General features: G+C 45.5%; 1 protein-coding gene across 3 annotated transcripts in view; it reads left to right on the forward strand.

Annotated features, from left to right (window-relative positions):
• The window catches only part of GCNA (germ cell nuclear acidic peptidase), a 54857-nt gene that overhangs the window by 13775 nt on the left and 18875 nt on the right, over positions 1–22207 (forward strand). For all 3 annotated transcript variants that reach the window (XM_073358689.1, XM_073358688.1, XM_073358690.1), the window contains one exon: positions 9723–9888. In XM_073358689.1, the coding sequence (XP_073214790.1) occupies positions 9723–9888 (166 nt within the window). The remainder of the gene's footprint in view (positions 1–9722; positions 9889–22207) is intronic.

The raw sequence follows: 22207 nt of genomic DNA on the forward strand, positions 1-22207 counted from the left end.
CCCAGCCCACTCTGACATTGGTAACGGATGCATCGGCGCTCGGCTGGGGAGCACATCTCGGGAGCATGACGACTCAGGGCCTATGGCAAGTAGAGGAACTGGCTCTGCATATCAACATCAAAGAGCTCAGGGCAATCCACCTCGCATGCCAGGCGTTCCTATTCCGCTTGCAGGGCCACTGTGTAGCAGTACTGGCAGACAATACTACGGCCATGTTTTACATAAACAAGCAAGGCAGAGCCCGGTCATCTCCTCTCTGCCAGGAAGCTCTCCTCCTATGGGAATTTTGTTTAGCCCACTCCATCCTTCTCCAAGCCTCATACCTGCCGGGCATTCAGAACGTACTGGCAGACAGCTTGAGCAGGCGGTTCCTCACACACAAATGGTCGATTTGTCCGGACGTCATCCACTCCATCTTCCACAACTGGGGACTTCCCCGAATAGATTTGTTCGCCATGCAGGCCAACAGGAAGTGCCCAACCTTTTGCTCTTTCCGGAGTCACAGCCCGGGCTCGGTTGCGGACGCCTTCCTGAATCCATGGTCCGGTCAACTACTATACGCCTTTCTGCCATTTCCTCTCATCCACAAGGTGCTTCTCAAGGTCCGCAGGGACAAGGTGGACATCATCCTGGTGGCCCTAGTTTGGCCTCGCCAGTGCTGGTACCCCATCCTCATGGACCTATTGATCTGGTCACCGATTCATCTACCTCTCACTTCAGACCTCATCTCGCAGAATCACAGTCGCTTCCTCCACCCGGACCTTCAGTCACTTCACCTCATGGCCTGGAGGATCCGTGGTTGAACCAAGCAGAGCTCGCCTGTTTGGACCCAGTGAGGCAGGTGCTCCTGGAAAGCCGCAAGCCTTCTACCAGAACCACTTACATAGCAAAATAGAAAAGGTTTTCTATCTGGTGTGCCCAATGGCAGGTACTCCCACTCCAGGCTTCAATCCTGTGCATCCTGGACTATTTGGTGCACCTGACAGATCAGCACCTGGCATTCGGTTCTCTTAAGGTTCACCTCGTGGCTATTTTGGCATTTCACCCTGGCGATTCCAGGCACTCAGTGTTTGCAAACCCTATCATGGGACATTTCCGAAAAGAACTAGAAAAGATCCATTGCCGATGAAGCCCCCTGTCCCTGCCTGGGACCTCAATTTAGTCCTGTCTCATTTCATGGGTCCTCCCTTTGAGCTGCTAGCTTCATGTTCGCTCCTCTACTGGAAGGTTGCCTTCCTAGTGGCCATCACTTCGGCACGACACATTTCTGAGCTACGAGCCCTCATATGTGAGCCCCTGTATACCATCTTTCATAAGGACAAGGTGCAGCTTAGGCCTCACCTGGCCTTCCTACCAAAGGTCGTGTCCCGCTTCCATGTCAGCCAGGATATTTTCCTGCCGGTTTTCTATTGAAAGCCGCACGCCACGCTCCGTGAGCAGCAGCTGCATTCATTGGACGTTAGAAGGGCACTCTCTGTCTACATAGACCGAACGAAGCCGTTCCGCAAAACAGCCCAGTTGTTCGTCACTCTAGCGGAGCGGATGAAAGGTTTGCCAGTCTCTTCCCAGCGGGTATCCTCCTGGATCACAGTGTGTATTCGTACTTGTTATGACTTAGCAAAGGTCTCTCCGCCTGTTGTCACAGCTCACTCCACGAGGGCTTAGGCCTCGTCAGCAGTCTTCCTGGCACACGTACCCCTCCAGTAAATCTGCAGGGCTGCTTCATGGGCTTCGGTGCACACGTTCACGTCACACTATGCCATCGTCCACCAATCAAGTGACGATGCGGCCTTCGGCAGGGCAATTCTCCAGTCTGCAATTCCTTGACTCCAACCCCACCTCCAAGATAAGGCTTGGGAGTCACCTAATTGGAATTGATATGAGCAAGTACTCAAAGAAGAAAAAACGGTTACTCACCTTTTTGTAGCTGTTGTTCTTCGAGATGTACATTAGCCTGGAAAAAGATAGTGCCCATCTTTAAAAAAGGGAAGAAGGAGGATCCTGGGAACTACAGGCCAGTCAGCCTCACCTCAGTCCCCGGAAAAATCATGGAGCAGGTCCTCAAGGAATCAATCCTGAAGCACTTACATGAGAGGAAAGTGATCAGGAACAGTCAGCATGGATTCACCAAGGGAAGGTCATGCCTGACTAATCTAATCACCTTCTATGATGAGATTACTGGTTCTGTGGATGAAGGGAAAGCAGTGGATGTATTGTTTCTTGACTTTAGCAAAGCTTTTAACACGGTCTCCCACAGTATTCTTGTCAGCAAGTTAAAGAAGTATGGGCTGGATGAATGCACTATAAGGTGGGTAGAAAGTTGGCTAGATTGTCGGGCTCAACGGGTAGTGATCAATGGCTCCATGTCTAGTTGGCAGCCGGTGTCAAGTGGAGTGCCCCAGGGGTTGGTCCTGGGGCTGGTTTTGTTCAATATCTTCTAAATGATCTGGAGGATGGTGTGGATTGCACTCTCAGCAAATTTGCGGATGATACTAAACATGGGAGGAGTGGTAGATACGCTGGAGGGCAGGGATAGGATACAGAGGGACCTAGACAAATTGGAGGATTGGGCCAAAAGAAATCTGATGAGGTTCAATAAGGATAAGTGCAGGGTCCTGCACTTAGGACGGAAGAACCCAATGCACAGCTACAGACTAGGGACCGAATGGCTAGGCAGCAGTTCTGCGGAAAAGGACCTAGGGGTGACAGTGGACGAGAAGCTGGATATGAGTCAGCAGTGTGCCCTTGTTGCCAAGAAGGCCAATGGCATTTTGGGATGTATAAGTAGGGGCATAGCGAGCAGATCGAGGGACGTGATCGTTCCCCTCTATTCGACATTGGTGAGGCCTCATCTGGAGTACTGTGTCCAGTTTTGGGCCCCACACTACAAGAAGGATGTGGATAAATTGGAGAGAGTCCAGCGAAGGGCAACAAAAATGATTAGGGATCTGGAACACATGACTTATGAGGAGAGGCTGAGGGAACTGGGATTGTTTAGTCTGCAGAAGAGAAGAATGAGGGGGGATTTGATAGCTGCTTTCAACTACCTGAGAGGTGGTTCCAGAGAGGATGGTTCTAGACTATTCTCAGTGGTAGAAGAGGACAGGACAAGGAGTAATGGTCTCAAGTTGCAGTGGGGGAGGTTTAGGTTGGATATTAGGAAAAACTTTTTCACTAGGAGGGTGGTGAAACACTGGAATGCATTACCTAGGGAGGTGGTAGAATCTCCTTCCTTAGAAGTTTTTAAGGTCAGGCTTGACAAAGCCCTGGCTGGGATGATTTAATTGGGGATTGGTCCTGCTTTGAGCAGGGGGTTGGACTAGATGACCTCCTGAGGTCCCTTCCAACCCTGATATTCTATGATTCTATGTGTTGCTCATAACTATTCCATTTCCCCCCCACCTTCCCCTCTGTCGGAGTAGCCGGCAAGAAGGAACTGAAGAGGGGTCAGGCCGGCAGGGTCATATATAGAGCACCATATCAGCCCCACTCCAGGGGACTCCACAGCCAGCCCGACAAGTAGCTACTAGGGAAAAGTTTCTGACATCTGTGCACGCGGCGCGCGCGCACACCTAACTGGAATAGATGTGATTAGCACATCTCGAAGAACAACAGTTACAAAAAGGTGTGTAACCGTTTTTTCTCAGATCTTCTGTTCCTACCACAAAGGATTTATCGGTCTCTCTCTGCAATTCCAGACCTATTGACCTAGAAGAAGTTGTATTTCTAGACTCTCTCCACTTCATAGGACTTTGACAGATCTGGATCTGGTCCGTTTGTGGGGGTGGAGGGAAGGTACAGGAGATTCTATTAAACTTCAGGAAACAGTTAACTTGCCTTTGTTATGATCATAAGTGGAAAATGTTCTTTGTGAGCACCCACCATTAACGTAGCCCAGCTTCAGCTGCTGTTCACTCTATACCTGAGTACATAGTTCATTTGAAATTCCTGGGGCTCTCTCATATTGTCAGTAAAAGTACATCTCTTAGCCATCTTCAGCTCACACAGCTTAATTGAGTAAATACTTCATTTAGCCATGATATAGTAAAAAGATTCTTGAAGAGGTTAATGAATCCTTGGGTTAAAGAACCCACACATAGATTAAAGTCCTATGTAATACTATTTAGTCATTAAACCTCCATTTGAACCTATGAGAGAATGTTCCTTGTTTCATCTCTTAGTTAAGACAGCTTTATTATAGCTATTATATCTATTAGGTGAGAGAGAGCTGCAGAATCTTGTGGCTGGATCCCCCAACTTATGATCTTTCACAAAGAGAAAGTTCAAATATGTCCTTATGGATGCTCCATCTTTGGATGTGCGTGCTCAACTGGTGGTTTTAGCTAGCAGTGACTGTCAATCTGTACTGTGCACTACACCTCCTTGTGCTCCTGTGTGAGGTAGTCATAGGCAGACGAAACCCCCTGGCACTGCGGCTTCTTCTCCACTGCCCCTCTGGTCAAGACAGTCCAGAGTGATGTCTACTGCATTCATAGCTTTAGTCCTTTTGGTTTTACTTACTCTAGTTTTAATTTAATTTTATTCTGTTTTATTTGTTTACTTGTGATTTTGTAAGCACATGTGTACATTACCCCCCTCAAACTTCTTTTCTGTGGCCAGGGTCTTTTGCCTTCGGTTGTTCTGTCTACAGCTTTCCTGCTCGGGTTATGCCAAGGACTCCTGGCTTTAATCCTTGTCAGACCTGCCACAGATCTTTCCCTCTCAGCCATGTTCCTTCCAGCTGCCTCAGAAAGTTCCATGTCCCATCTAAGTTCAAGGTCTAGAGGAACTTTTAAGAGCAGATCTTGCAAGCTGAGGGATATTAGGCTGAAGTTCCTTCTTATGGCATGCTCACTGAGATCTGCAGGGTCCAAATTCCCTCCCAACCTCAGTTTAGGCCATGCTGATGCCCTCAATCTTGGCAAATATAGACTATAGAGCTGCTCTGGAGTCACGTTCTAAGAGACAGACACTCATTCCCTGGAGAAAGACTCCAGGAGGAAGGGGAGGTCATTGCCAAAGTCGGAACTTAAGAAAACTTCACGTCAGTACTGATGTAATGAGAGTTCATCTAGCAGACACCAGTCAGCTCCAAAGTCAATACCAGAAGAGGACCCCACTAGGTGCAAGAAGGACTCAAGAAGCAGGGATTCCTCTAATACATCTGGATCCTTGGGATGCAGCCACAAGAACCATTCAGATTATACCTTGGCTCCGTCCCTGGTACCAGACTCCTCGCCTGCATTCCTATAGAGTGCATGAACCACTTCTCCGTATTGTCTCTGATGCCTTGCCAGTCTATGATGGAGCACTCCACTTAACTCCCTAGTACCAGCCACGTTCCTTTTGTATGATGATCTCTGGGCCTCAGGAAAACCAGGCTCTCTCCTCCTAAGGGGGTACCAAGAAAGACCTTGTCTGGTACCATCCTGCCTGTTGGAGCTAGAGCCTCCATCTGTGCTACTACATTTTAGCACCGCTCACATCCACTGGCACCAACTTGACTGTCTGCCCCTCCATGGGCTCTGATATCAATAGGGCCCCTGGTGCTGAGGGCTTCCCCTTTGGACACTGCAGAGAATAAGAAATCGAACATGGACGTCTCTGGCTTTTTTGACTTCCACTGCACACTGTGTGGCTGTTTTTTCAGAGAACTATCCACAATGACTCCAAGATCTTTCTTGAGTGGTAACCGCTCCTAACAGCTAATTTAGACCCCATCATTTTATACAGTTAGTTGGGATTGTTTTCCAGTATGCATTACTTTGCATTTATCAACATTGAATTTCATCACCATTGTGTTGCCCTGTCACCCAGTTTTGTGAGATCCCTTTGTAACTCTTCGCAGACTCTACCTGAACCAAGTTTGACACTGTATCAGACCACAGATCAGTCAGAGAAACCCACAGATGATGATAAGAATGTTAGGCCACATGGTCTCTACACATTTGTGATTTGATATGCAGCTGTCTAGAGTGCCTCCTGGAACAGCTGTGCGACAGCTACAACTCCCTGGGCTACTTCCCCATGGCCTCCTCCCAACGCCTTCTTTATCCGCACCATAGGACCTTCCTCCTGGTGTCTGATAGTGCTTGTACACCTCAGTCCTCCAACAGTCCACGTTCTCACTCTCAGCTCCTAGTGCCTCTTGCTCCCAACTCCTCACACGCACACCACAAACTGAAGTGATCTCCTTTTTAAAACCCAGGTGCCCTGATTAGCCTGCCTTAATTGATTCTAGCAGCTTCTTGATTGGCTGCAGGTGTTCTAATCAGCCTGTCTTAATTATCTCCAGAAGGTTCCTGATTGTTCTGGAACCTTCCCTGTTACCTTACCCAGGGAAAAGGGACCTACTTAGCCTGGGGCTAATATATATGCCTTCTATTACTCTCCTATAGCCATCTGGCCCGACCCTGTCACATATTATTGTTAAATTGGTGGAAGAACCCAAATGCAGTTTGTAAGAATGTTTCATTTTCTGAGAAAACCTGGATTTGTGCTGGAAATCACTTTAGATAAGCTATTACCAGCAGGACAGTGGGGTGGGAATAGGTATTGTTTCATATTCTCTGTGTATATATAAAGCCTGCTGCAGTTTCCACGATATGCATCTGAAGAAGTGAGCTGTAGCTCACGAAAGCTTATGCTCTAATAAATTGGTTAGTCTCTAAGGTGCCACAAGTCCTCCTTTTCTTTTTGCGAATACAGACTAACACTGCTGTTACTCAGAAACACATTAGTAACAGATGCTTTCAATAAGGGATAGGGAGCTCATTCAAACCATCACAAGGGCTAAGGACTGTGGGCATGCGAAGATAGTCACCTGTACATCAACATATTAGAACTCAGAGCAGTCTACCTGGCATGTGCCACATCTCTTGCGTTGAATGAAAGGAAGACAGTTTTGGTAATGGCAGGCATTACCACAGTGATGTTTACATAAACAGACAGGGATTAGCCAGATTTCTCCTGTATGCCAGGAGGTGATTCACCTGTGAAACTTGAGCAAGTAACAGTCATAACTCTTTATCTGCTAGGATTACGAAATATATTGTTGGCTCTTCGGACAGTTTTCTGACAGTGATCAATAAGACTCCATCATTCAAAGAGTATTTTGTGAGTAGGGTCATCCAACTTGTTTGCCATGGAAAAGAACAGTGTCAAATCTTTGTTTGAGAGCCCCGTATCTTGAGCACATGTATTCATGTTTCTTGACTTTAGCAAAGCTGTTTCTTGACTTTAGCAAAGCTTTTGACACGGTCTCCCATAGTATTCTTGTCACCAAGTTAAGGAAGTATGGGCTGGATGAATGCACTATAAGGTGGGTAGAAAGCTGGCTAGATTGTCGGGCTCAACGGGTAGTGATCAATGGCTCCATGTCTAGTTGGCAGCCGGTATCAAGTGGAGTGCCCCAAGGGTCGGTCCTGGGGCCGGTTTTATTCAATATCTTCATAAATGATCTGGAGGATGGTGTGGATTGCACTCTCAGCAAATTTGCGGATGATACTAAACTGGGAGGAGTGGTAGATACGCTGGAGGGGAGGGATAGGATACAGAAGGACCTAGACCAATTGGAAGATTGGGCCAAAAGGAATCTGATGAGGTTCAATAAGGATAAGTGCAGGGTCCTGCACTTAGGACGGAAGAACCCAATGCACAGCTACAGACTAGGGACCGAATGGCTAGGCAGCAGTTCTGCGGAAAAGGACCTAGGGGTGACAGTGGACGAGAAGCTGGATATGAGTCAGCAGTGTGCCCTTGTTGCCAAGAAGGCCAATGGCATTTTGGGATGTATAAGTAGGGGCATAGCGAGTAGATCGAGGGACGTGACCGTTCCCCTCTATTCGACATTGGTGAGGCCTCATCTGGAGTACTGTGTCCAGTTTTGGGCCCCACACTTCAAGAAGGATGTGGATAAATTGGAGAGAGTCCAGCGAAGGGCAACAAAAATGATTAGGGGACTGGAACACATGACTTATGAGGAGAGGCTGAGGGAGCTGGGATTGTTTAGCCTGCAGAAGAGAAGAATGAGGGGGGATTTGATAGCTGCTTTCAACTACCTGAAAGGGGGTTCCAAAGAGGATGGCTCTAGACTGTTCTCAATGGTAGCAGATGACAGAACGAGGAGTAATGGTCTCAAGTTGCAGTGGGGGAGGTTTAGATTGGATATTAGGAAAAACTTTTTCACTAAGAGGGTGGTGAAACACTGGAATGAGTTACCTAGGGAGGTGGTAGAATCTCCTTCCTTAGAGGTTTTTAAGGTCAGGCTTGACAAAGCCCTGGCTGGGATGATTTAACTGGGAATTGGTCCTGCTTTGAGCAGGGGGTTGGACTAGATGACCTTCTGGGGTCCCTTCCAACTCTGATATTCTATGATTCTATGATTCCTCATACTGTGGACTCCAGGGGTGACGTATGCATACCCTCTAATCCCTCTGATTCTAAGGGTGATCAGAAAAAAATTCAGGACCTTTTCCTTTCCTTTCCTTTCCTTTCCTTTCCTTTCCTTTCCTTTCCTTTCCTTATACAGAGCTCTTCTTCAGTTCTCTGAACTTTGTAAAGCGGCATCTTGGGGATCAGCACATCCAGTTTCTAAACATTATTCTTTTTAAGAGGCATCTAGTTCTGATTCCCATTTTCGCAGAGCTGTGTTGCAATCCCTATTTAAGTAGATCTGAGCGACCACCACCTTTATATCAGTCACTGCTTGCAAGAATGGAATATATGTGGACAAGCACTCAAAAGGAAAAAGTTACTCCCCTTACAGTAATTGTTGTTCTTCAAGATGTTGTCCATGTGTATTCCACAACCTGCCCTTTTTTCATGCTTCTGCGAAGTCCTATACCTTCTAAATCCTGTACTGGGCAAAGCAACTGACACAACTGACCCCACTCTGCCCTTTATGCCTGTGAGTGGAGGAGACATGAAGACACTCAGGGCACAGGGACAGACCCAATGGCTACTGCTGGCCAAAAGAATCTGAAGTCGAGCACGTTGGTATATGCGCACCGAGAGTGGAATACATAATACCGGCTAGTTATGTAAGCAACCATTTTTCATCTAATCTGTTACCACAAGCTCTAAAATGTCTTAAACATAATCACAATGTTATTCCATGGCTTCTCTAGAGGTCAGAATTCAGATTGTATGTATGCCTTATCTGTGCACTTCCGTATCATAACATGTTTGGTTTACTGTTAAGTGTAACTTTTAATCAGAATTTCCTGGGTCTATAACACTTGGTTTTGGGATAATTACATCTGTTGTCTATTTTTTTTAAGTTTCTGATGCCTGCTTTTGTCCTAACTCCATTTTAATGCTGGGGGGAGTGGGGGGGTGAGAGAGAGAGAGATTACAAACTGTTTTTGCATCTGATTTGAACTGTTAATGTTCTGCAGATCAAAGAAGATTTTTCTGACACTGAACTAATTTTTCTAAAGACTATAAATATATCAAGTAATATTTTTGGCAGTAGTAGAGGAGCTCTAGTTATTGAGACAGTTATATCATGTTTGTCAACCGATAAACTACTTTGGTGTTTTGAAGGCAATCTTGTGAATATACCCAGCACCTCTGAAGGTGGGCATATTGAGTAAGGAATGCACAGTTCACGGTGTAGTGGTTTGTGATCCTGTTGCCAGTCTCTATATTCTGTATTCGCTGGTGGAACTTCATGATATTTGGTTAAATTGGTTGTTTAATCTTTTGGTTTGTACTTGCAGAACTGGGAAACTTCAAGCCTCCCTGTGACAGTGCACTATACTCTGTTAAGAAAGAGAGAATTGTGACACCAAAGTCAGAATCCTCTTCATCTAAAGAAATGCCTTCTCTGAAGGTTCCTAAGAGCAGATCAGTCTATTGTGTACATTCATCAGATACAGAGGAAAGGTAGGTCTTTCTCTTCTCCATCTTTTACTCTCTCCTATGAGTATAACAAATGGGTCAGGAGATGCTGGTGAGGTTAGAGGCAAAGCACTGCTGTCATGTAGATTAGCACTGTCAAGGTTCCTCCCCACTCTGAACTCTAGGGTACAGATGTGGGGACCTGCATGAAAAACCTCCTAAGCTTATCTTTACCAGCTTAGGTCAAAACTTCCCCAAGGTACAAAATATTCCACCTTTTGTCCTTGGATTGGCCGCTACCACCACCAAACTAATACTGGTTACTGGGGAAGAGCTGTTTGGACACGTCTTTCCCCCCAAAATACTTCCCAAAACCTTGCACCCCACTTTCTGGACAAGGTTTGGTAAAAAGCCTCACCAATTTGCCTAGGTGACTACAGACCCAAACCCTTGGATCTGGGACTAATGAAAAAGCATTCAGTTTTCTTACAAGAAGACTTTTAATAAAAATAGAAGTAAATAGAAATAAAGAAATCCCCCCTGTAAAATCAGGATGGTAGATACCTTACAGGGTAATTAGATTCAAAACATAGAGAACCCCTCTAGTCAAAACCTTAAGTTACAAAAAAGATACACAGACAGAAATAGTTATTCTATTCAGCACAGGTCTTTTCTCAGCCATTTAAAGAAATCATAATCTAACACGTACCTAGCTAGATTACTTACTAAAAGTTCTAAGACTCCATTCCTGGTCTATCCCCGGCAAAGACAGAATATAGACAGACACGCAGACCCTTTGTTTCTCTCCCTCCTCCCAGCTTTTGAAAGTATCTTGTCTCCTCATTGGTCATTTTGGTCAGGTGCCAGTGAGGTTACCTTTAGCTTCTTAACCCTTTACAGGTGAGAGGATTTTTTCCTCTGGCCAGGAGGGATTTTAAAGGGGTTTACCCTTCCCTTTATATTTATGACAAGCACTCTGGAAATTTGTCAGACTACAAAAGTGCTTGCTCTGCAGTTAACAGTTAAAATTACAAAGCTTGGTCTTTGAATGCTTTCTCATGTCGATTCCATTTGAGGTACATGTGCACCCACATGCACAGTTGTCAGAGATTTTTGCCTTAGCGGTATCAGTAGGTTCCGCAGCGGGGCCCTCTGGAGTGTCGCACTCATGCATCGGTATATTAGGTGCCAGCCGGCCTACACCCTCTCAGTTCCTTCTTACCACCAATGACGGTTGGTTGGAGCACCTTTTTCCCGTTGCCTAGCAAGTGGTTAGCAGTTCTCTCCTTCCTTCTTTCCAAAATCTCATAAGTCGGAAGAGGAGCACAAATTGCACTCTCTGGACATCAGGAGAACCCTGGCCTTTTACATCGAAAGGACCAAGCTATTCTATAAGCTGACGCAGTTGTTCGTCACGGTGGCAGACAGGATGAAAGGTCTTCCAGTGTCTGGCCAGAGAATTTCATCCTGGTTCACTTCCTACATCTGTTTCTGCTATGGTCTGACGAAAGTGCCTCCACCAACAATGGCAACCACCCACTCAACTAGGGCGCACGCCGTGGCGGTGGCATTCCTGGCCCAAGTGCACATTCAAGATATCTGCATGTCTGCTACCTCGTCATCCATCCATCCACACGTTTGTCTCATTATGCACTTACCCTGCAGGCCCAAGACGATGCTGGCTTCAGTAAGGCAGTATTGCAGGCCGCATGACCGTGAACGCCGAGCCCACCTCCAGGGATACTGCTTGTGAGTCACTTAGAATGGAATCGACATGAGTAAGCACTCGAAGAAGAAAAAACAGTTCGCTACCTTTCGTAACTTTTTTCTTCAAGATGTGTTGCTCATGTCCATTCCATTATCCACCCTCCTGCCCCTCTGTCGGAGCTGTCAGCAGGAAGGAACCGAGAGGGTGTAGGGTTGGTGGCGCCTAATATACCGACGCATGAGTGCGGGACAAGGGGGTGCCACAGCCGACCCTACAGATACTGCTAAGGCACCAGCAGCCAGGAAGGCTAAATCACACCTGGAGTTGCAGCTAGCAAGAGATGTTAAGAGTAACAAGAAGGGTTTCTTCAGGTATGTTGGCAACAAGAAGAAAGCCAAGGAAAGTGTGGGCCCCTTACTGAATGAGGGAGGCAACCTAGTGACAGAGGATGTGGAAAAAGCTAATGTACTCAATGCTTTTTTTGCCTCTGTCTTCAGGAACAAGGTCAGCTCCCAGACTACTGCACTGGGCAGCACAGCATGGGGAAGAGGTGACCAGCCCTCTGTGGAGAAAGAAGTGGTTCGGGACTATTTAGAAAAGCTGGACATGCACAAGTCCATGGGGCCGGATGCGTTGCATCTGAGAGTGCTAAAGCAATTGGCGGATGTGATTGTAGAGCCATTGGCCATTATCTTTGAAAACTCATGGCGATCGGGGGAAGTCCTGGAAGACTGGAAAAAGGCTAATGTAGTGCCAATCTTTAAAAAAGGGAAGAAGGAGGATCCTGGGAACTACAGGGCAGTCAGCCTCACCTCAGTTCCCGGAAAAATCATGGAGCATGTCCTCAAGGAATCAATTCTGAAGCACTCCAGAGGTCCCTTCCAGCTCTAATATTCTATGATTCTATGAGCCAGGGGAAGGAGTTGCTCAGACAGTCCCCGGGGCCAGCCACATCAGCCGCTGCTTGATCGGTGCCCAGGGCCACCAGAACAGCAGCTGGTGTGGCTGGCCCTAGGGCCACTCCATCAGTGACTGGTGCGGCTGGCTGCAGGGCCACTCCAGCAGCAGCCAGTGTGGCTGACCCCAGGACTACCCAAGCAGCTAGCCCCAGAATCCATGACTTTCACGACCTCCATGACAAACACGTAGCCCTAAAGATGGTCCCTTGAGTCTTAGGCTATTGTGTGCCTTTCAAGAGCTCTGATAGAAAGGGTGTTGAATTACTTGAACTGTCCTCATTGTTGAACCCTGACCACTCCCTGATAGGATCTGGGGGTCAGATTCTGAAAGTCTTTTTCTGAAACCATCTTTTCCTCAGTGCTGTGGGAGCCTCCATTCCAAGGCAGACTTGTCGCACCATTGCTTCTTTGGGGTTTTCAGTTCATAGAAATGTTTAATACTTTCTGTGAACATATGAAACTTTGTCTCAATCTTGTGGCATTGAGTTCCACAGATTACTTGTGCATTGTGTTTAAAAACAAACTTTTTATAGGTTTTTAATGTACTGAACTTCCCTCTGTTCTTGTAGTGAGAGAGGGTAAACAAGTGCACCTTATTACCTTCTCTGTAGCATTCATTTAAATACCTCCCTTATACTCCCTCTTATTCCCTGTTCTCTAAATAACCCTAATATTTTCAGTCTGACCTGAAATGGAAGTCTTTTCACACTTCTAATCATTTTATCACCTGTCTCTGAACTGCCTCTTTTTACTGTATCCCTTTGGAGGTAGGGTAACTGAAACTGAAGAAAGTATTTCAGGTGCTGACATACCATTTGATTTATATAATGATATTGGAACTTACTTATAGATTTTAAAGCTTGTAAAGGGATCATTATGATCAGCTAGTCTGACCTCCTGCATAACACATGCCAAAGAACCTCACACAGTAAACTCTCTACCAATTCTATAATTTCTGTTTGAGCTATATAGTTATCTTTTAGAAAGATATCCAGTCTTAAGTAAAAAAGCTCCAAGTAATGGAGAATCTTTAGGTAGGTATGTCCTTCCAGTGGTTAATCACACTATTTAGAAATAAGGTGCTTTTTTTTTTTTTTAAGTTTATCTAGTTTTAGCTTCTAACCCTTGTTCTGCCTTTGCCCTTTAGATTAAAGAGCTGTCTATTATTAGAGCTTTCTTAATCTTCTCTTGGATACACTAAACTGATTGAGTTTATTTAGTATCTCACTATAACGCAGGATCATACTTGTTCTTCAAGTGCTTGATCCTCTGTGTAATGCACTACAGGTTTGCACATGTACTCTATGTGCCCAGGACTGGAGATTTTTTCCCTAGGAGTGTCTGTTTGGTCTACTTGGACACCCCCCACTCTCTTTGTGCATCACACCAAGGGTTTTAAGGGGGAGCTGCCAGACTGCTGCCATCTTTACTTCCTTCTTACCACTTATTGTTTAGGACAGAGCGTCAGTGTTCATGCTAACTTCTTCAGCTTTTTCCTGTAAATAAATTGTAAATAACTTTTAATACTTAATTAGATTTAATTATTTAGTGTAGTTAATTGGGATAGATATTCGGGGTTCGGTTCCCTAAAATTCGGAGGAGCGATTCCTGCTTTTATTTAAAAAAAAGGGGGGGGGCATTTTGCTTCTTCCAGTGGCAGCAGGAAAAGGGTTCCGAGGATCCTCCACTTCAAAAAGTGCTGCAAGCTCTTCCTGGTCACAGTCTACTATGATGCCTGTCTGTACTGCCTGGGGAAACCCACATCCAGACCAGGTGTAGGAGGACAAAGCAGTCAAGGAAGTTTCAAGTCTGAAAACTCCTCATGGAGAGGCCTATGAGACCATGGACTGCTGACAGGAGAGACACCCTCTCCCCACAACCCAGTACATTGACCTGAAAAAGGTAGGAACATCCCGTTGAGTTTAGTTCCATAAGAACATAATAATGGCCATACTGGGTCAGACCAAAGGTCCATCCAGCCCAGAATCCTGTCTACCAACAGTGGCCAATGCCAGGTGCCCCAGAGGGAGCGAACCTAACAGGTGATGATCTAGTGATCTCTCTCCTGCCATCCATCTCCACCCGCTGACAAACAGAGGCTAGGGACACCATTCCTTACCCATCCTGGCTAATAGCCATTAATGGACTTAACCTCCATGAATTTATCCAGTTCTCAGACCCTGTTATAGTCCTAGCCTTCACAACCTCCTCAGGCAAGGAGTTCCACAGGTTGACTGTGTATTGAGTGAAGAAGAACTTCCTTTTATTTGTTTTAAACCTGCTGCCCATTAATTTCATTTGGTGGCCCCTAGTTCTTATATTATGGGAACAAGTAAATAACTTTTTCTTATTCACTTGCTCCACACCACTCATGATTTTATAGACATCTATCATATCCCCCCTTAACCTCTTCTTTTCCAAGCTGAAAATCCTAGCCTCTTTAATCTCTCCTCATATAGGACCCGTTCCAAACCCCTAATCATTTTAGTTGCCCTTTTCTGAACCTTTTCCAATGCCAGTATATCTTTTTGGGATGAGGGGACCACATCTGTACACACTATTCAAGATGTGGGCATACCATGGATTTATATAAGGGCAATAAGATATTCCCCAATTTATTCTCTATCCCTTTTTTAATGATTCCTAACATCCCGTTTGCTTTTTTGACTGCCACTGCACACTGCATGGACATCTTCAGAGAACTATCCACGATGACGCCAAGATCTTTCTCCTGATTAGTTATAGCTAAATTAGCCCCCATCATATTGTATGTGTAGTTGGGGTTATTTTTTCCAATGTGCATTACTTTACATTTATCCACATTAAATTTCATTTGTCATTTTGTTGCCCAAGCACTTAGTTTTGTGAGATCTTTTTGAAGTTCTTCACAGTCTGCTTTGGTCTTAACCATCTTGAGCAATTTAGTATCCTCTGCAAACTTTGCCACCTTACTGTTTACCCCTTTCTCCAGATCATTTATTAATAAGTTGAATAGGATTGGTCCTAGGACTGACCCTTGGGGAACACCACTAGTTACCCCTCTCCATTCTGAAAATTTACCATTTATTCCTACCCTTTGTTCCCTGTCTTTTTTTTAACCAGTTCTCAATCCATGAAAGGATCTTCCCTCTTATCCCATGACAACTTAATTTACATAAGAGCCTTTGGTGAGGGACCTTGTCAAAGGCTTTCTGGAAATCTAAGTACACTCTGTCCACTGGATCCCCCTTGTCCACATGTTTGTTGACCCCCTCAAAGAACTCTAATGGATTAGTAAGACCTGATCTCCCTTTACAGAAACCATGTTGACTTTTGCGCAACAATTTATGTTCTTCTATGTGTCTGACAATTTTATTCTTTACTATTGTTTCAACTAATTTACCTGGTACTGACGTTAGACTTACCGATCTGTAATTGCCAGGATCACCTCTAGAGCCGTTCTTAAATATTGGCGTTACATTAGCTCTCTTCCAGTGATTGGGTACAGTAGCTGATTTAAGGACAGGTTACAAACCATAGTTAATAGTTCCGAAATTTCACATTTGAGTTCTTTCAGAACTCTTGCGTGAATGCCATCTGGTCCTGGTGACTTGTTACTGTTAAGTTTCTCAGTTCATTCCAAAACCTCCTCTAGTGACACTTCAATCTGTGACAGTTCCTCAGATTTGTCACCTACAAAAGATGGCTCAGGTTTGGGAATCTCCCTAACATCCTCAGCCGTGAAGACTGAAGCAAAGAATTCATTTAGTTTCTCTGTGATGACTTTATCGTCTTTTAGTGCTCCTTTAGTCTCTCGATCGTTCAGGGCCCCCACTGGTTGTTTAACAGACTTCCTTCTTTTGATGTACTCAAAAATATTTTGTTATTACCTTTTGAATTTTTGGCTAGCTGTTCTTCAAGCTCCTTTTTGGCTTTTCTTATTGCATTTTTACATTTAATTTGGCAGCGTTTATGCTCCTTTCTATTTACCTCATTAGGATTTGACTTCCACTTCTTAAAAGATGCCTTTTTATCTTTCACAGCGTCTCTTACATGGTTGTTAAGCCACGGTAGCTCTTTTTTAGTTCTTTTACTGTGTTTTTTAATTTGGGGTATACATTTAAATTTAGCCTCTATTATGGTGTCTTTGAAAATTGTCCATGCAGCTTGCAGGGATTTCACTCTAGTCACTGTACCTTTTAATTTCTGTTTAACTAACCCTCCTCATTTTTGCATAGTTCACCTTTCTGAAATTAAATGTCACAGTGTTGGGCTGTTGAAGTGTTCTTCCCACCACAGGAATGTTAAAGGTTGTTATATTGTCACTATTTTCAAGCGGTCCTGTTATAGTTACCTCTTGGACCAGATCCTGCGCTCCACTCAGGACTAGATCAAGAGTTGCCTCTCCCCTTGTGTGTTCCTGTACCAGCTGCTCCAAGAAGCCGTCATTTAAAGTATCGAGAAATTTTGTCTCTGCATTTCATCCTGAGGTGACATGTACCCAGTCCATATGGGGATAATTGAAATCCTCCACTATTATTGAGTTCTTTATTTTGATAGCCTCTCTAATCTCCCTTAGCATTTCATCGTCACTATCGCTGTCCTGGTTAGGTGATCGATAATAGATCCCTACTGTTATATTCTTCTTAGAGCATGGAATTACTATCCATAGAGATTCTGTGGAACATATGGATTCATTTAAGATTTTTATTTTGTTTGATTCTACATTTTATTTCACATATAGTGCCACTCCTCTCTCTCTCCCTCCCCCCCCACACACGACCTGTTCTGTCCTTCCGATATATTTTGTACCCCAGAATGATTGTGTCCCATTGATTGTCCTCATTCCACCAGGTTTCTGTGATGCCTATTTTGTCAATATCCTCCTTTAACAGGAGGCACTCTAGTTCACCCATCTTATTATTTAGACTTCTAGCATTTGTGTACAAACACTTTAAAAACTGGTCACTGTTTATTTGTCTGCCCTTTTCTGATGTGTCAGATTCTTTATGTGAATGTTTCTCGTCTGATCTGGCCCATACTTTATCCTCTTCCATCCTCTCCTCCTGACTAAAACCTAGAGACTCTCTATCAATAGAAAAGGAGTACTTGTGGCACCTTAGAGACTAACCAATTTACTTGAGCATAAGCTTTCGTGAGCTACAGCTCACTGCATCCGATGAAGTGAGCTGTAGCTCACGAAAGCTTATGCTCAAGTAAATTGGTTAGTCTCTAAGGTGCCACAAGTACTCCTTTTCTTTTTGCGAATACAGACTAACACGGCTGTTACTCTGAAATCTATCAATAGATTCTCCTGTAAGAGAAGTCTCTGTCTGATCCATGTGCGCCTCTGCACCAATCGGCTTCCCCCGCCCCCCATCTCTTTGTTTAAAAACTGCTCTGCAATCTTTTTAATGTTAAGTGCCAGCAGCAGGCTGGATCCACTTTGGTTTAGGTGGAGCCCATCCTTCCTGTATAGGCTCCCTCTATCCCAAAAGTTTCCGCAGTTCCTAATAAATCTAAACCTCTCCTCTCTACACCATTGTCTCATCCACGCATTGAGACTTTGAAGCTCTGCCTGCCTACCTGGCCCTGCACGTGGAACTGGAAGCATTTCTGAGAATGCCACCGTAGAGGTCCTGGATTTCAGTCTCTTTCCTAGCAGCCTAAATTTGGCCTCCAGGACGTCTCTTCTACTCTTCCCTACGTCATTGGTATCTACATGTACCATGACCACTGGCTCCTCACCAGCACTACACCTAAGTCTATCTAGATGCCTCGAGAGATCCACAACCTTCGCACCAGGCAGACAAGTCACCATACAGTTCTCCCAGTCATCACAAACCCAGCTATCTATGTTTCTAATGATTGAATCTCCCATTATTAATACCTGCCTTTTCCTAATGACTGGAGTTCCCTCCCCTGGAGAGGTAACCTCAGTGCGAGAGGCTCCCAACTATGGAAAGGTTTCCCTCTGCTCCCGTTGAGTGCTCTCCTTCTCTGGGCCTTTCATCCTCCTTAACAGCGCAGTGACTGTCTGACCGGAGGTGGGACAAATCTACAGTGTCCTGGAAAGCCTCATCAACATACCTCTGCCTCCCTTAGCTCCTCCAGTTACGCCACCCTGGCCTCCAAAGCCTGTACACAGTCTCCAGCCAGTTTCAGGCCTCCACACCCTCTCCCAGCTGGCTCCAAGAGACATGAACAGAGCCAAGGCAAATGGGGAGGGAAAGGAGAGGCAAGCACTCCAATAAGGGAAAGAGGGAGCTCCATATCCAAGCCCTCAAAGAGGCAAATGTCCCTATCTCATACCAAGCCAGGAGAGATCTCATGCTTTGGAGTGGAACTGTCTGTCTGATATCGGGACAGACCAGCCTGGTACTTCATTGAAGGTCAAGACTCTACCAACTCCTGGTACTGGGAGTAGTATTTTTGACACCAACAACAGCCGTTGTGTTGGCACTGCCAGATCCGGCACCCTTTGTGTTTTCAAGCTGGAGTTAAGCTACCTCAGTACTGGTCACCAGTACCATCAATGAGTAGAGGCAGCTGATCACTACCTCCTCAGACACTGAGAGCTCTCCCATTTTTGATCTGAGGTCAGAGTCAAAAGATGGAGTTGGGTATGCCCCATATTCTGACTATTCCCTGAGGGGCACCTCTGGGGGCAAAACCCATACAGTGTGTCAGGAGTCTCCAGCGTATCTCAGTACTCCCAAAAGAACAGACATACCCTCCCTTTACATACCCATCACCCTGGGGCCAGGCACCAAGAAGGTCTGAAGTCTCACAATGACAGTAGTGGGGCCCAGAAAACCTGTGATACTAGTACCCTCCCCAACAGCCACAATAACAGGAATAGGCAAACACCATGCCGGTGATCCTGTCAACATCCTCTCCAGATGAGGCAGTGATTCCAGCTTTCCTGCCATACCCTAAGGCTTTCCAGGACTTGCTCAGAACGGTACAATTTCCTTTGGAAGAGGTCCATGAAGTCCACAGACTGCTAGACATCCTGCACAGTTCTGGACTGAGTATACTGGCACTTCCAATCAACTATGCCATCCTTGAATCTGCCAAGACACTTACATACCTCTGAAAGGGTCAGAATACCTATTCTTATAGCTGCCTCCCAACTTCCTGGTAGTGTCACAGGCCACCAAGCATAGTAAGCACCGACAAGCCCGGTCTACTCCCCAGGACCAAGAAGCAAAGATGCTGGACCTCTTTGGGAGGAAGGCATCTTTGTTGGACTCCCTCCTGTTTTGAGTTTAAAACTGTCAAGCACTGATGGCCAAATATATTATCATCTGTGACAAGCTGACAGGCTTTGTCAATAAGGTTCTTCAGGACAGTAAGGAGCAGTTTCGGGCCCTGATTGACAAGGGAAAGCTGGTGACTATCTTCTTCCTTTCCACCCCTCACCACCTCTCCCCATCTTCATTCGGGATGTAAAGTCGCTCCTTCAACTAGGAGGAATGGAGCTAGCAGCAAGGGGGAAACAGTTCTACTCAAGGTACTCCCTCATCCCCAAAAAGATGGGGTGGGGATTGAACAATTTTGTCTGCTGACTGACGTTAAGAATAGTCACTCTGTATCTATCCTCTCATTAGATTTAGGATATTGATTCATGACCCTCAATCTCAAAGATCCCTGTTTTCACATGGACATTCACCTGGCACACAGAAAATTCCTGGGTTTTGTGGCCAAACACTACCAGTACCAGGCACTCTTTCAGGCTCTTGATGGTGCTGAGAGTTTTCACCAAGGTATTGTCAGTGGTGGCAGCTCACTTTTGTCCACAGGGGACAGCAGCACACCCCTACTTTAGAAGATTGTCTCTGAAAAGAATGTGTGAAGCAACCACCATGCTTCTAGATCTGTTCAAAAGACTGGGTTGAGGGAAACTTGGGAAGTGCACTCCTTATTCTGAGTCAAGAATTATTGCCTTGGGAGAGGCGGCTGGCATGACAGTTGCAATAACATGGGGTATTGAACCTGACGGATTCAACCAGGTGCAATGCGAATGACCTGTGCCTTGTTTTATTGGATTTTCCTCAATACCCTCTGTAACAGGGGGATTGGGTGGGGAAATGTGTACTTTAGGGCCCCCAGCCATCACCTGAGGAAAGTGTTGCCCAGGAGGCAACCCTCTCTGTAGCAGAACTCTTTGCACTTTTTGTTCATATTCGACATACATAGCTCTGTGGTTTGGAGACCCTCACACCCAAAACACCACCTGTAGATTTTGGTTGTGCAGCTGCCACACATGTTATGTGGAGAGCTGTCTGCTCAAGGAGTATGCCATAGTGTTTTGCACTTCTGGCAGATGCACAGTGGTCAGGACATTTTGCATAGGTATGGCGCAAGTTCCAGAGGTTGACAGCCTCCACATGTAACTCCAAGGAGCACAATCCTCCCTGCTTGTAAACGTAATACAGCACCATCATATTGCCTAATAACACCTAGACTGACTGATTGCAAATGCGAGAGGAATTTGATACAGGCCAAACTGACTGCTCTCAACTCCAACACACTGAAGTGGAGCACAGACTCCTGAGGAGACCATGTCCCTTGTGTTACCTGCCCCTCCATGCAAGGGGCCCCCCCAACTTGTGAGGGAAGTGTCTGTGGTCAGTCTTTGTTGAGAGCATGAAACTGAACAGGACCTACACACACACATTTCCTCTGTCCTCCCACCAGTCAAGGGAGGCTCAGATCCTTTTATTATTACTACAAAAGTTTTTTTTCTCCAGCTGATAATAGCTCATCTTAATTAATTAGCCTCTTACTCCACCTTTTCATGTTCTCTGTATGTATGTGTGTATATATCTATCTTCTTACCGTATGTTCCATTCTATGCATCCAATGAAGTGGGCTGTAACCCACAAAAGCTTATGCTCAAATAAATTTGTTGGTCTCTAAGGTGCAATAAGTACTCCTGTTCTTTTTGTGGATACAAATTAACATGGCTGCTACTCTGAAATCAGATCCTTTAGTGAACCATGACAAGTGCTGTGAATTTCTCACACTTTTTTTTTAATCAAAAGTAACAGAGCAGTCATGCTAAATTTATTAAGTTTACCATTATAGCTCTGTGATTTTTTTTTTTTTTTGGCTTTTTTTTTATTCAAATGAGGAGGTACCGCACATTTGCAGCAACACACTTTGCTCTGGCATGGCTATCCTAATACCAGCCTGGGTGTGGAGGAAACACTGGTGCCGGGAAGAAGCTAGACACTCACCTGCAGGCACGGGCAACTTTGTGTTCCCCTGGATGAGAGGGAGCCTGTCCCACACTCCAAGTATGGGTAGCTCCTGCATCCCGCAGGGATGAACTGTGCTCCCCACTCTAGGCATTGCGACCTGGTGCACTGGGTTACAGTGATGCTCAAGTTTCCCCCTTCTCACCCCCATAATAGAGGCCCAAACCTGAGTAGTGCTACAACCGTGCATGCCTGGCTGCAATGCCCAGGGTGAGGAGCCAGGCCCAGGACTGTGAGATAGGAGCCACAGGAGCTGTCACTATGGGGTGAGTAATGGATGCAAAAAAAAAGTACCACAGGTCATGAGCCAATCCTGATCAGAGCCCTTCCGCAAGAAGAGCAAGGGCTACAAGCGCCATCAAGGCCAACAGCTGACCTCCTCTGCTCACTTGAGGTCTTACCCGCAACCAGCCGGGTAATAAGCAGGCATTTTGAGGTTGTGTCCAAGGGCG

The sequence above is a fragment of the Lepidochelys kempii genome, chromosome 9 (genome assembly GCF_965140265.1).
Source record: "Lepidochelys kempii isolate rLepKem1 chromosome 9, rLepKem1.hap2, whole genome shotgun sequence".
NCBI lineage: Eukaryota > Metazoa > Chordata > Testudines > Cheloniidae > Lepidochelys > Lepidochelys kempii.